At 37.0% G+C, this 15654-nt stretch overlaps 1 protein-coding gene across 1 annotated transcript in view; it reads left to right on the forward strand.

The window, feature by feature from the left end:
• The first annotated feature begins 624 nt into the window (after positions 1 to 624).
• marchf4a (membrane-associated ring finger (C3HC4) 4a) overlaps positions 625 to 15654 on the forward strand; it is a 56195-nt gene continuing 41165 nt past the window's right edge. Inside the window, exon 1 of the mRNA XM_084104037.1 lies at positions 625 to 2398. Within this exon, the coding sequence (XP_083960163.1) occupies positions 1946 to 2398 (453 nt within the window). The 5' untranslated portion in view covers positions 625 to 1945. The remainder of the gene's footprint in view (positions 2399 to 15654) is intronic.

The following is a 15654-nucleotide window of genomic DNA, read 5'->3' on the forward strand; positions in this document are numbered from 1 at the left end:
ATAATCTACTGCTTATAACATCCACACTATTTTATGACAACCACAAGTTTTTTTTACTGTAAGTTTAACTAAGTGCAAACAGTGCAAACTCGCAGTGTTTCACAGTGCAAACTCAGAGCTGAAATCAGTACAGATCATTCCAAAGCCTTATTCCTGTCATCCTCTATACAGCGGCTTTATGCTGGAAAATGGCATACTGTAATTGCTGGACTTAACTTTCCAGTACAGTATCTGCAGAACGTTTAGGCTAGGCTACTTGATATCTTGAGTTCAGCGGGTTCAGCGTCTCAGAGGGGGCGAACGCTGGCAACACTGACCTAGAAACATGTGCTTGTGAGTCGGTCTCACATGAGGGCTGAAACCAAATCCGTTTGTGGCTCGTAGGATAGACGAGGAATGCAGACTACAAGAACGATCACCACAGGTTCGAATTAGAAAAAAACTTCTTATTTCGAAACCTATTTGAGTCCCACTGGATGAGAGTAATGTCTTAATTTATACCGTAGCACAAATTGTAAGGGCGTGATTAAATTCGTTTTGCTGGCCCTGAGCTCGCCCCCTTTGCTCACATCACATTCTCAGAGAGAGAGAGAGAGAGAGAGAGAGACGGGCCCGCGCCTGGGAGCTGTCCCAGGCAACATGGTGCTGAAACCGCAGCGAGAGCGAGCATCCTCCGGCTTTACTGATAATCATCATAAACATCTCGTGTTAGAACTGCACAACGCCTTTCGTCGCATTAACCGCAACGCTTTGGATTACAACGCAGGAGCCACTTCAGTATTTTAATTAAAATTAATTAAGACGGAGTGTGGATGGCAAAAACATTTCCTCATCGTCGACCGCGAATCTGTTTCTTTTCAGGACTGATTTTCGAGACATGTTTGACAGTATATGGGACAGTGATCGAAACTGCCTTGGGATTTCTGCAACAAGGGCTGGGTGTTTCTGGAGATAGGCTGCCTGTAGGCTAGCCTACTAACGTTGGCACCTTAATATTTTCAGAAGGGGACTTGTGCGAGATGCAAAACGGTCGGACCTGAAACATGAGATGAACGCAAAGGACAATTGCTGGCTAATTGTCAAGATTGTGGCTGGATTTCGTTTCACGCAAGACACTTTGCGTTCACATTAACACAAAATTACACGGTAGTCCGCTATCGCATCGCTTTTGAAGATAGCTAATGATCGTGGATAATGTGTATTGTAGAACAGAAATTGATATTTCATGGCTGGTCCACTGAGCGTGTGTGTGTATCGTAGACTTCTAGTTGTTTAATTAGGAAAAACCAAGGCTGCCATTTGTTTGGCTCTGCTGGCGAATATCCTGTATTTCTGTTTTCCTCCTTTGATGAATAGATGCCACTACCTCAGGAGCTCGTTGTCAGAGACTGTTCGCGGGAATCCCCGACATTTTTCCATTCAAATCGGTGTACTTGTCCGCAGTTTCATGTGAAAATGTTAGTGTCTCTGTGGATATAAGGCCATTTGTTGTAGGTAACAGCTAAAATCCCAGTAAACTGTTTTGTCAGGTAACCTAAAATGTGCTTCACGGTTTTATCCAAGTAAAAAATATTATTTAATATGACTGAAGAGGTTTATTAAGGTAACAACTGCACGTTTCCACTTTTGACAGCTACTATAACATGTGCGTACAATCGTAAGCTTCAGTGGAACAGCAGCGCGAGGAGTCGCATCTGATGGAGCTCTCAGAAGAACTGTTGAAAATAAACACGTTCTCCATGTTCAAACGGTCACTTGGGCTGAGGGTGAGTAGAGAGCGGTGTTGCTCACGAGACTGAACCGGCTTCACAGGTGTTTCTTCCTCATTGGAAACCAAACAGTAAGTTCTGTAATGTGACCTGCTGGAGAGCAGTAACAGATAGCCTTAGTTTTATAGGCCGTTTAAAAACATAGACCGCCTTTCCATTATTCATAAGACGGGCACATGTTGTTGGCTATCGGTGTCATTGTATGGTGTTGGGGATTGTTGAGTCGCAGACCGATGCTGCGCCACCAGGGCAAGCAGAAAGGCCGCTGTTGCGTCTTGTTCAGTGACCTGAAGGTTTTCCTACTCAGGCCACCGGCACCGTCGGCATCGCCACCTGCCTTCACACCCATGAACGAACTAAACGCGGAGGGCAATGCGACGAGCAGCGCCACGGAGAGCCACTCTTTAGCCAACGGACATTATCAGCCGGTGACAGGTGAGGCTTTGGACACACTAGGGCCCGAAGACTGGACTCATAGCGCAGTGGATCCGCCGAGGACGCTGGACTGTTGCAGCTCATCTGAGGATTGCTCTAAGGAGAAGCTGGACGAGAGGTTATCCCTGAACAGCTGCACGGACAGTGGAGTCAGGACTCCGTTGTGTCGGATCTGTTTTCAGGGCCCAGAGCAGGTAACGTTAGGGAGTTCACTTCATGCATTCTGTTGAGGCTGAATGGATGTAGACTGTTTATTGCACAGATTTGCTCAATACATAGGGTGATTGGGACACTTTTTGTCATTGAGATAAAGTGTCCCAATCAACCTGAATTCACCATACTACACTGTGGGGGACAATCAGTGAAACCTGCTGCAAGTTAATTGCACTTTTTATATCACTTTGAATGTAATTACTGGTGAAGAACTCTGAAAACTGAAGTAGAATGACAGCAATTGTGTCACATTAAATGGATGAAAACAAAGATTTTGTTATAATAAAGGTTAATATTAAGAACATTTTCACAAACAATTTCACTGCATGAATATCTATACAGTGGGCTCAAAAAGTATTTGGATACTATGAAATGTAAGTCACATATAAAAGTATATGAATGCGAATGCATTACATAACAAAATAGCAATCCAGTAGCATTTATTTTAAACAGATAGCACAAGCACATTTTAAAGCAAAACATCTCATTAAAGATGTTTAAAATGATAAAACAGTTAGTACTGTTCACAACTAATGCAAATGCATTTGGATATTTTCTTGGTGGATACTTAGTTGAAAATGTTCATAGTTAAATGAATAGTTCACCCAAAATTGAAAATTCTGTCCTTGATAATGTTCCAAGCCTGAACGACTTACTTTCTTCTGTAGAACACAAAAGAAGATATTTCTTGTTGTTCTGTTCTTGTCCAAACAGCGAAGGTCAGTGAGGTCCACAACAACATTTGACCCTGTTGACTTTCATTGGGAAAAAAACAAAACATAACAAAAATTAAAACGCACAGATTTTCAAAATATCTTTTTCAATAGCCTATATATCGGGGGGTTTTCTAGTTCCAGGGAAGAAAGAACTGCATTATTAATGCATTATGCTTTATTAAATCTGACTTACAATAATCACCAAAAGTGCAGGTAGTTCTGTGAAAAGGCCTAGCATGATTTTTTTTTTTTCCATTACGCTTGATATGTTGTTATCCAAATGTGTCTGAATACTGTATGTGAGATTCCACTTCATTGCTGCTGTTCTTGAAGTGATTTGTCCTCATAAATCTGACTGTTGTATGCTTCAGTGGTTTTATGACAGTGGCATTTATCCACATGCAGCTATGGTGATTTTTTAATTTTTTTTCTAATGGAATACACCACATGACTGAAAGGTCAAGGGTTTGGACACAAAACATTGCTCAAAGATTTAGGGCCGATAAGCAGAACATTCTGTGACATAGTTACGTACTTAGTATTTACAAGTTCTCTTCACAGGCCTGATTTAGCCTGTAAACGCATGTGACATTATTTTATTTTCTCTTCCTCTCCCCCCTTTCTATCATTCTCTCTTTCAGTTGTTTCCTGTCTTTTTTTCATTTCACTATCCCCACGTCTCTTTCTCTTTCCTCTTTCCATTAATGTGGGCTGTGGCAGAGTTGTGTGGCTGTGGGCTGATGGATGGGCCTGTGAGTGTAATGAGAGCTGTGTAGAGAGCAGATGGGAGTGAGGAGATTCTCTCCGCTCTGACTGAGCTGTGTATATGTCTCCAATCCACACACACATTGCCCTCTTTCTTGCTCTCATCTCCACTGTATGCTTTGACTTTCTCCAGCTGTCTCTCACTTTTTCCATCTATCCCATTTACTTTAAGAACCCCAAGTAGTAGATAAGGAAGGTCTGGGGGAAGGTCCGTCAGGGAGGCAAGAAGGGAGGTTGTGTACACAGAACACACAGGAACAATTGCATGCTTTAGACAAGAAATAATATTTCTCACCTGTTCTCTTGCACTCTCTAACCCACAAACCCACTGAGAAAAAAATGCCCTGGACGCCTTAAGGTCTTGTTTTAATCAGTGTGAAAAAAAGAAATGGAGAGGGAGAAAACTGTCACAGATCCATAGCATAACACTTTTTCACATCCTGTTGTGAGGAACCAAAAATGTGGACATCACTTCACCTTTATCAGAGAGAATAATTGGGCATTATTGGAGAATGTTATGGATATATGACACAGAAAGATTATAAATCATTAATTTACTTGTATGAATTGGTTGTGTGCGTTTTTTGGCTTTATACTTAGTTTAATGTCCTTATAGGATAACGAAAAAAAAAAAAAAAAAAATGTGTCTGTCCACACTTGACACAAAACTCCTGTGACATATGGTGAGTTCAAGTCTTCCTGGGAAGTTTGTAATTACGACGCCATGTGCATTCAAATACCTTTGGTCAGAGTAAGATGGCCATGCATGTCTACAAAAAAGTATAGCAAGAATTTGTAACTTCTAGAAAATGATTAAAGCATGCACATTAGGTGTGCGTTTGCTTTTTTATGTTTTTATTCAATTAATGAAGGTTCTGTAAATTGAATCGATATTAAATCGTATTTGTACGATACTACTCGTATTTTGTACACGCAACTCTTTTACAGTCAATACAGACGATGCATCCATTGTGTCCACCATGTTTTCTCAGTGGCATAGAAACACAGGGTTCAGCAAATATTAGTTTCCACACTCGTAATAATTACTTTGTGGTGTGCGTTCATCTTGTAAAATACATGACTTGTAAGCACCAGTCATAACGATGAGAACACATCTGATATTAGATATGTAGTTATTAAACATTTCATAGTGAGCAAGGCTACCAAGTGTGATGCTTCAGAAATAGAAATCAAGAAACTGACCAAAACAAAATAGTGACGGCAACATTGCCTGAACATTCCCTTTGTGTTTGGCCACACAGGTAATCCCACCTAATATTAATATTGACCAAAATTATACAAGTATTTATTATGCCCTTTACTAAATTGAAGAGATCTAACAAGTATTTATAGAATAATGCATGTGGTGTGGAGGTGGTGGTTAGGTGAGAAAGAACATACTTTCTTCATGTCCTCCATAATCAGTCTCTTCTAAATGTTCTCAAATTATTTCCTACTTTTCCATTTGCTCTTTCTCTCTCTCTTTCAAAAACTCTTTTCAAAAGTCGGTGCTGTAGAATGCTGATGATGCAAAATCCCTATGTGACCTGCATTAACAACATGAGATTTTTTTTCTTACAAGATGCCTTCATCTGTATACTATAGCAAAAAAGCACAAGCTTTGGATTTTCATAGAGAGAGGATGCTGATGTAAATGTGCAGACGGATGACGACAGTTTGAGCTTGCATGAGAAATATTTACTCCGTTACAACTGTACTCATTTACCCCACCTAATAATGGCAATAATCATGACTGTGAGACATGCCCTTAAGAAGCTCTGGTGCCTGATTATTAGTGGATTAATCTTGGACCATGTTTCTTTTTTGTAGAGTCAGCACACCTTAATATTAAACCAGCAACAGCGTTGTTGATCGTGTGGATTGCTTTTTATAAAGTAGGATTCGGCTGTACTGTATATAATCACAACCGTGCAGTAACAACAGTTCAGTAAACAAGAAGTTAATTATTGAGTGACTTATCATTTACACAGAATATTGCTGGTTACTGTGTCTATTTATATGGAGAGGCGCACACACGTGGGGGGAAAAACAAGATTTAAATTTACATTTGGCAGATACACAGGTACACATTTTACATTTTGTCAGTTTTTGCTTTCCCTGGGAATCAAACCCCTGACCTTGGCGTTGCTAGCACCAACACTCTACTGTTTGAGCTACAGGAAAGCCTATATACAAACTTAACAAAAGTTTTTTTTCACATGTCATGCAAGGACTTTGTATATTTAGCCTATGCTCTGCCAGTGACGATTCCAAAGCCACAGCAGAATTAGCATACAACAGCGTTTTTGAATGACTTGATTGAGTGAATGATTCAATGACTCACTCTTAAAAACATTCAGTTAAAGCTACAATATGTCATTTTTTTTCCGCCGCTGTGGGTCGCTAACCTCTTACAATAACAAAGGCGTAGGTTGATGATAAGCGGAATGACGGGACTTGCTGTCATGCTGATGGATCTAATAATATAAATGGATGAGTGATAACATTCATGTTTTTTAATATGACTGTGGTATGAAGCAGGGACGTGAGTCCCGTGGATATAAATGAATGATATAAATCATATAAATGAAGGACATTTAATTCTACCGAACTACCCGCAAGTGCTGAATTACTACTCACACAGGTCAGTTTATTTGACGAATTAAACTTGTGAGGTAACGCAGCGCTGTTTCATTTGGTCTAACGTTACACTATCATACTAAACTGCATTTGAGTGTGTTGAAAGTTAAAATGTTATTCTATGTGTTAGTTTGTTGGCTGTATGAGACTAGCAGTAAGCTAGATCAACATTAGAATAACATACTGATCATATTCTAACATTTTATCATGTTGAGCTATATAACATTGATTTATGTACATTTGCAAGTCACCTGTCTAATAAAGTACATGCAAGAGTGGCGTCTCTGTCAAGTCCAAGTTAGTCGCGGACGTGGAGCTCTCGGCATCTCGAAAACGCCACACTGATATTGATCCTCATTTTAGTTCTCCTTTTGTCCCAAAGTCTGCTTGGTCCATAATATTTGAATGAAACAACAACTAGATTGCTAGATGTTACGCACTACACAGTTGTCCACGTCTGTCGCCATGGATACTATGGCAGTACAAGCGGAAACCAGGGATAACGCACATATTACGTCATTGACAGGCAACAAGTGAACAGGGACGGGCACTATTTAAAATTGTGAATTTCTCTGAATTTACAAATTCTTGGAAACATGTAGGATAATGGAAGTACACAATTGAAAGAAATATATAACACTGTTTAAGTGGTTTTTGGATATTTTGATACAAAATTCTTAAATATTGTACCTTTAATTCATTCCTGAATGATGTTTTCATTCGAATCTATGTTTTTGAACGAATCTGTTGAGTCACTTTTCAAGTCCCAGTGCTGTTGAACTGTTTACCAAAATGATAAGGATTTGTGCTAATATTGTCCAAAACCTTAATTTTGTCTTGGTTGTTTTCAAACCTTCAAAGGACGCTGTAATACAGAAATTTGTATAATATGCATGCGATAGCCTAGCTAATACAGTTGGGGTTGTTTTGTGTTTTTGAGTCCCAGTCCACCCTTGACTAAAGCCACTTTTACCAACACTGTGTCCTTCTCTAACAGTGTGTGTGTTTAATACAGGATGATCTTGGCTAAAAAGAATCACTTAAAATTTGCATTGCAATAAGCTTTTAGAAAGCACATTAAACACAGTCCAGTGCTAAAGCAAAAAAAAAAGCATTTCTCTCTCTCTCACTGTCTCAAACACTCTCTCACCACCCTTCAAGTATGCTAATAACATGAAATACGATTTATTTTATCTCCGCTCAGGGCTGTTTACAAGGATTCTCTCTTTCATTTTTCTTCTTCTCACACTAGCCTTGCTGGTTCTTTTACTGTTTCTCTCCTTATTTTCTGTCCCTTCATGCCTCTTTAACTCATAAACTCGTGTATAGGTTGGTAGTGTCTCTCTCTCATTATAAAACATGGTTCTTACTCGTGCTCGGTTCCTACAGAGGGCTCGTTCCTTTCTGCTCCCTTGAATGGGCTGATATGTAACGCTGACCTAACATCCAGCGCAATAAATTGAGGCTGCGCTCACCGCCGAGGGCTGTTAGGGGTTATGTATAAAGGATCAGTCATTCAGATTGTATTGATATTTCTGCTTTAATACCACAATTGGATAAAGTGGCCTCTTCTCCCACTCTGACGAGCCGCTCTCTGATCTTCCATCACACATCTCTGCTGCACAACGTATCATTACAACCCCAAACCATCAGTGATTATGGATAATTAATGTAGAGCAAATCAAGTGAATCTGAATGTACATTCACTTCCAAAATCTCCCCGTCCTCAGATTAGACTCATAACAACGCATGTCAAATGAAATCAGAGGGACTTGATATAATTTGGTCGGGAAATTATCTGCATTCAGTTTTTAATGTTCTTCAGTATGGATATTTGATCACAGACGAATCAGTCGAGTGAATCTGAATAGCAGTGTCCGCATTTGATACAGGTTTCGTAACTGTGGAACTAAACTGCATCAAAGACACAGATTTCCCCAAAGCTAATGTAATCTGTTTAGAGCAGAGACTAGTGCTGAGATTAAGGCCTATCACGGTAATCCTGTTAATTGATGTTTGTTCATGACGGATGAAATGACACACATTCATACTGTGTTTGTCAACCTGGAAACTCTAATCCTCTCAAAGAGAGAGGAAGTGATGGAGAAAGCAATAAACGCCCTTGACACACACAGTATAAACACAGCAGTCATTGGATAAGAGTCACTTAAGTCTCTTAAAGCCAAATTCCATCGAAAAAACTTCAGCTGTGTTATGTATGAATGTGAATTTATGTAACTTAGAGGTGTGTCTCTGTGTGTTTCAATTATAACAGGTTTATATGAAATTAAGAAATTAACTTTGACTTTAACACACTTTTTTTTTTCATGTTAAATACACTGCTGTTTAAAAGTTACAAAAACTCTATTTCAAATAAATGCTGTTCTTTTTGACCTGCAAAACATCAAAGAATCCTGAACAAAATGCATTACTGTTTCCACAAAATCTTAACAGCAACTGTTTTCCACAGTTTCCACTGTTTTCCACCAACTGAAATTGCCATTACAGGTACAGGTTATATTTTAAAATATATATAAAAAAGAAAATAGTTTAATCTTACTTATATTTCACTTATATTTCTGTTTTTTATATTGTATTTTTTAATCAAATAATTGCAGCCTTCTTGTGCATAACATTAAAAAATCTTACCGAAGCCAAACCCTAAACTTTTGAACAGTAGTGAAAGTCTGGCTGGCATTTTATCATAGCAAAGTTTTGGCCATGATGATTTAGTTTTTTATATATATTAAATAAATATTTCAGGTCCAGCTCAGTTAACTAAACCAAATCAATTTGGACCTTCCTTTTCTTTACAAAAGGTGAGTGAATAGGGCCACCTAAAAACACTAAAACAATCTCAAAAACAACAAGAACAACTTTACAACTTAAATAATACAGAAGTTTTATTTTTGAAGAATGAATTTTTTAAAAAGATGCATATACTGTTGGAGCAGTGGTGCAGGGCTCTCGTGCTGTATAAGGAGCTGTTGTGCTCATGGGGACCCGGATCAAGTCTGATCTGGGTAATGTCCCGAACCCATTCTCTTCTCTCTGCCCCCAGGCAGTAAGTGCATCGCATTATATTTTCATCAACTTACAGGTTATAAAGTTTACAATAGCTATGTGAGCACTCAGTTTTTTTATGTAATTTGGCCAACATTTCATGTTATTAAAGAGGAAGTGCTATGCACAGGCCATTTAAGACCTTATTGGCTATGATTTAACAACAAATGATAGACTACGATAACTATAAATATAACTATTATAACTATATTAGTGTCCACACCAGCAGAAGATATTCTTCCTAAGCGCTCTACAGTCCTCTGCCATTTTAAATGCTCAAGCTCTTTAAAGCAGGATGGATTCTGATTGGCTGTCAATGTTTTTAGCGTTCATCAGCTGGTATGAATCGTTCTGAAAGTTATTCGATATCGTTTCTCTGTACCGTTATCATTATATCTGTGGTGTGGACTCAGCTATTATTTTATATTTAGAACGATTTGTAGACCTATAACTTTACTGTTATCATTATAGTTATCATCCTTAGTGTGAACGGGCCTTGAAGGGGTCATGAACTGCATTTTTCTTTTTTTTTATTCATAATGTTCTCTGAGGTCCACTTATAATGTTATCAAGGTTTTTACATTAAAAAACTTTCTAATTTAGAAATATTTTCTATTTTCTAACTCAGTTTTGATCGGCGTGCCGCATTCAAGACTTGGAAGTAAACGTCCACTATATGATTGGGTATGATATTAAAATAATTGTCAACGTCCCCGCCATGACACGTGTGGAATTGTTTTGAAAACTTCAAGTTTCTAGTTCAACTATCAAGTTAGATAGTTGTTACATAATTGTTACATAGCTGTTACATAGTTGAAACAGTTGTCAACAATGTGAAACATTTGTGCGTATTACATATGCTTTATAAGTCGGTATTTTGTGCAAACGGAATTATGAATAAATGTACCTTTGTTAGTCAGACTGTCGTTCTTACAGACTATTCATAGTTCACCCTTTTCAATAATATGAAAAATGTGTACATTGTCAATTGCAGTCTCGTGTTTTAAATAAAATGAAACATGTCTTACTGATGACATAACAGAAGATGTCGCTCACTGAAGCTTTTATTCAGGTTTACAGCGAATGGCTTAGACAAAAAATTAACAAAAACAGCTTTCTCTACATGCTTCCTTCCGTATCCGATAATCCAATGCATTAACCCCATAAATGCTGAAGCAAAGGAAAAAACAGCAAATCACAGCCATCACAACTACTAAGTTTGACTGCGGCGCTACAGTATAAATACTCAGTACATCAAATGATCTGTATCAAAGCAATAGTGACACATGGAAAAAACTCAAACTTGTGTGCTGCAACATTTCTGTCGGATCCAATGTAGTTTGGCACTGCATCATCTTTTATTTTCAGTCTCTCTGAAAGCCTGCATTGAATTATGTCTCAAGTGTTAATTAAAATTAATCAGAAGTAAAACGAAGCGAACAAACAAACAGTGTGTTATTGATGCAATCTGACTGGAACTTAAAAAAAAAAAAAAAAGATATATATATATATATAGTGTGTTTCTTCAGTAAAGAAAACGCTTATGAAACACTATATAGCCTAGTATTCAAACAACGAAATCTTTATTTACCCTTGCATTGCAAACAAGCAGAGATGGTCCAAACTGTGTGCGGCACTTGATTCACAATAGAGCTAGAAGGTTTTACTGACATTTTGAGGATCCAATGAAGTTACAAGGTTTAGTGACAAGCTCTTTTTAATACTTTTCACTGGTTAAATATTCACAAAATCCACAGACAAAAGTAAAGGGTGACCAATAGTGATAATTTTTATTTATTTATTTTTTTACGAAATATGGAGATACGAGGTTTCCTCCGACAGTGACAATATACTCTCTTAAAATATTCATAAAAGTCTTCTTTTTTAGGTCTTTCAATCAGGATTTAGAAAATACTATTCTACAAAAACAGCACTTGAAAATAGAACTTTCTCAATGAATATTGGGGAATTTGTATCAAGTACAGCTCCACTTCCATGTGGAATCCCCCAGGGTTCCATTTTGGCTCCAATTCTATTCTTCACTATGCTGCCACTAGGGTCAGTTTTTAAGAAATATGACATTTCCTTTCACTGTTGTTTAGATTGTCTATAGCCTGCCTTACTGATTTAAAGGCCTGGATGGCTGTAATTTTTTTTATTTTTTACTTTAAACGAAAATAAGATGGAGATTATCGTATTTGGGCACTCGGAGTCCAAAAAAATGTAATCCAATTTTAATCTTGGCCCTCTCTCCCAATATGTAAAACCCTGTGTAAAAAATCTGGGAGTCTATTTGGATAGTGCTTTGAAGTTTGATATACAGGTCAGCTCTGTGGTCAAATCTAGTTTCTTCCATCTAATAGCTCTGGCAAAGGTGAAGTATTTTAGTTTTAAGAACTTTGAGAGGGCTATTCATGCCCTCATTACTTCAAGGGTCGACTACTGTAACACACTCTATTTAGAGATAAAGCAAGTTACACTTTCTAGGCTTCAAGTTTTTCAAAATGCAGTTATCAGGCTCCTGACTGGGGTTAAGAAATATGAACATATTACACCCACGTTAATATCATTACACTGGTCGCCAGTCGTCTATAGAGTTGATTTTAAAGTCCTTTTAATGGTTTACAAATCTCTAAATGGCTTAGCACCTTCTTACCTTACTGGTCTTTTGTCGGAATATGACTCAGGGAGGTCTCTGAGGTCCTCAAATCAGGGACTATTAGTGGTTCCAAAGACAAAATTAAAAGTCAGAGGTGACCGGGCATTTGCAGTAGCTGCGCCAAAATTGTGGAATAGTCTGCCAGTTAGTATTAGGACTGCCAGAACTGTAGGTAATTTCAAAACTGCAGTCTTATTTGTTTGATATAGCTTTTAGTCAATGATACAGTGTCATGTTATCTGTTTTATTGTCTGTTATTTGTTTTGTTTTATTGTGTTTAATGTTTATGTGATGTACAGAGAGAGAGAGTGTGTTTCTTGAGTAAAGAAAACGCTTACGCCTATTCAAACAACCAATTCCATTTACCCTTGCATTGCAAACAAGCAGAGATGGTCCAAACTGTGTGCGGCACTTGATTCACAATAGAGGCGGGGTGGAGCTATAAGGTTTTACTGACATTTTGAGGATTCAGTGAAGTTACAAGGTTTAGTCACACGCTCTTTTTAATACTTTTCATTGGTTAAAAGACAGAAGTAAAGTGTGACCAATAGTGATGATTTATGAATAAAAATAAAAATGACGAAATACGGAGGTATGAGGTTTCCGCCTTACTCTCTTAAAATATTCATAAAATATACATTATAAAAATGTTTAAGTTATTCATTTTAGAAAATAACTCATTTATAATAATGATATTAACCCAATGCACATAATTGCAAATTTTGTGATTAGTACATTTAATCAGATAGTATAGTCACAAACGGTAATCCTTTCATGGAATGAAACAAACATCAGTAGTGTTACAGACATTAGTATGTAGTCTGATGATGACCATTGTACCCTTGATAAATGTACTTTGGATACATATGACAGATCCCTAATCTTTACATTCCTGTCATATGTGAACCCATATGTTCTTCAGAAACATAACTCTTTTTGCGTATAGGTAGACAGCTGTACTGTGCGTGTGAGATATCACCCTTGAATCATTACAGGCCTGTATCATTAATTTGAGGGAGTATAAGCAGCTTCAAAACACACAAGGATATAAATGACAGTAGCAGCAATAGCTGAGAGCTGAGACTGTCACGGATAGAAACACATTACAGTTGGGGTTTAAATGTTCACACATTGCCAATGTGTCAGAGATGACAGAGAGGAGGTGAGAGGTGTAACCTTGACAAAGAGAGGATGTGGAAACATTCTTCCTGCTTTTTATTGCAGAGGGTAAATGTTTTGGATGTTATTCTTGAATCTTGATGTTGATCTTGAGTAGTGATAAACATACTTTACAACCATTCTGAGATTATCGCATAGGCGCTTGGCCGATTAAGTGTCACTTGTGTCACTCAGTTCTAAAAAAATCTACTGTCAATAGATAACCAATTACTGGTTTGGGAGGATTTTATATTGTATAAAATAAATGTTCTTATTTTGTATTGTGTATATGTCAACATTACTATTATCATCATCAGCCTTGCTCTCTTGATCAGGGGTTTTCAAAAAATTGTCAATGCCAAAAATGCCCTTCCTAAAATTTATATTACAGCTATATATTTTAAGACTCATTTATAGCTTAGAAAATAGTAAGAGTGATATAATAAAGACAACATGTTGTTTTAAAATAAAATCATTTATATTTATGTTGTCATTTTACTAAGCCAAAAGAAGTGATTGAAATGTTATTTGGAAAATGTTATGATTAATTCAAAAGAATTAATAATCATTTAAAATTTGGGTTGGTTGCCAGCAATCATGATAAAGTCAGAATCTTGGTGCAGCAATAATAAAACAAAATAACAAATCAAAATAACAAGATACTCAGATAGCTAGAACAGGCAATACATGAACAGAACAGAACAGAACAGAACAGAACAATGATATCCAGCAAAAAGACTGACAAAGAACTGAGGAAAATACAGGACTACACAGTCACTAATGTGTTAATTGACAAGACACACCTGAACTGAAACTCAACTCAATCTGTTATGGAGACAAACAGGCAGCGAAACTGAGAGAACTGAACTACTGTAATTAACAAACTGACGGCAAAAACTAGAACTGAAATACAAACATGAATAAAAACACACTTGTGACATATTTACAGTAAATATCCAGCATAAATAAATATAAATCGTTTTTTCTGAAATTTTCCATGGACCCCATTGAGGCCCACACAATCTAGGCCTAGATATTTTACATCAGCCATTGAAAAAAAAACAACTAATATTGATTTATTTTGATCTTGAATGTTGAAAAATACATATCTTTTTCTGAAATGGATCACTACATGAGGACATTGTATACTGATTTAAAAGGTGGGGGTTTGTCTCTAGTTGTGCATTCTGAAACTCTTGTCAAATTATATCTGGATCATTTACCCCACTGAATTGCAGTAGGTGTTATGAGCATGGAAGTGATGTGTGAGTGAATGTGTGAGCATGTGTGGGCATGCATGTGTGTGTAATGAGCTATTGTGTGCATGTACAGGAGATTGTCACAATTTGAATTTGCATCAGTTGTCAGAGGAAGTAAATAAATCAAGTAGATTATGCAAAAAAACATAAATAATAAAAATAATGAATAACATCTCTAAACCAGTGAATCAGCATGGTGTGTTGCAACCCAGAAATGGGTTGTAGGAATGTTCTGATGCAGACAGTAGCAAACGAGCAGGCACATTATAAAATGCAAGATAAAGAGGATAAAGGATGGCAAAATACACTGTAAAAATATCATAGATTTCATAGATGTTTTATACAGTGTAGGTTTATCAACTTTAAAAAAGGAGGAAAAACACTTATGTATTTAATAGTTGATGTCAATGAATGGTTTATATGTTTTGTATCTTTTGTTTATATATTTTAGAGCTCTGGAAGGAAAGACCATTTTTGCTCTGTTCCCCTTGTGTTTCTGTGATTAAATGGAAAAGGCTGTGTAACCTAATTTTGACATTAAAATGCACTTTTAGCAAAACATTGATAAAGGTCAACTTTAAATGGGAGAACACAAAGACACAAATGTTTTGTTCAGGTCCTCTTCACATTTACACCTTGAATAGTCTGGCCCCACATCTACAAAACAGTCTGATTTTTATAAAGAGGTTTGCAGTGCAGACATACTGATATGACCTTGTACACCTGGGTTCTTTATCAAGTTTCTTGCGGGGACCAGAAAAATTGCAAAGGAACACATTTTCCGAGGAATTATTACATTTTAACACAACTTGTAACTAACATGTTAACATGAAAAACCAAACACCACAAGACTTTGTAAACAAGACTTTAACACCCTTAACATTTTGGAAAAAAAGAAAGAAAACAATGATTTTAACATGTTAAAATGTAAGAGGTCCATTATGTTTGAGCCATAAAACCATAAAAAAAATGATCTA

The sequence above is a fragment of the Abramis brama genome, assembly GCF_963993115.1.
Source record: "Abramis brama genome assembly, chromosome: 2".
In the NCBI taxonomy this organism is placed as follows: Eukaryota; Metazoa; Chordata; class Actinopteri; order Cypriniformes; family Leuciscidae; genus Abramis; species Abramis brama.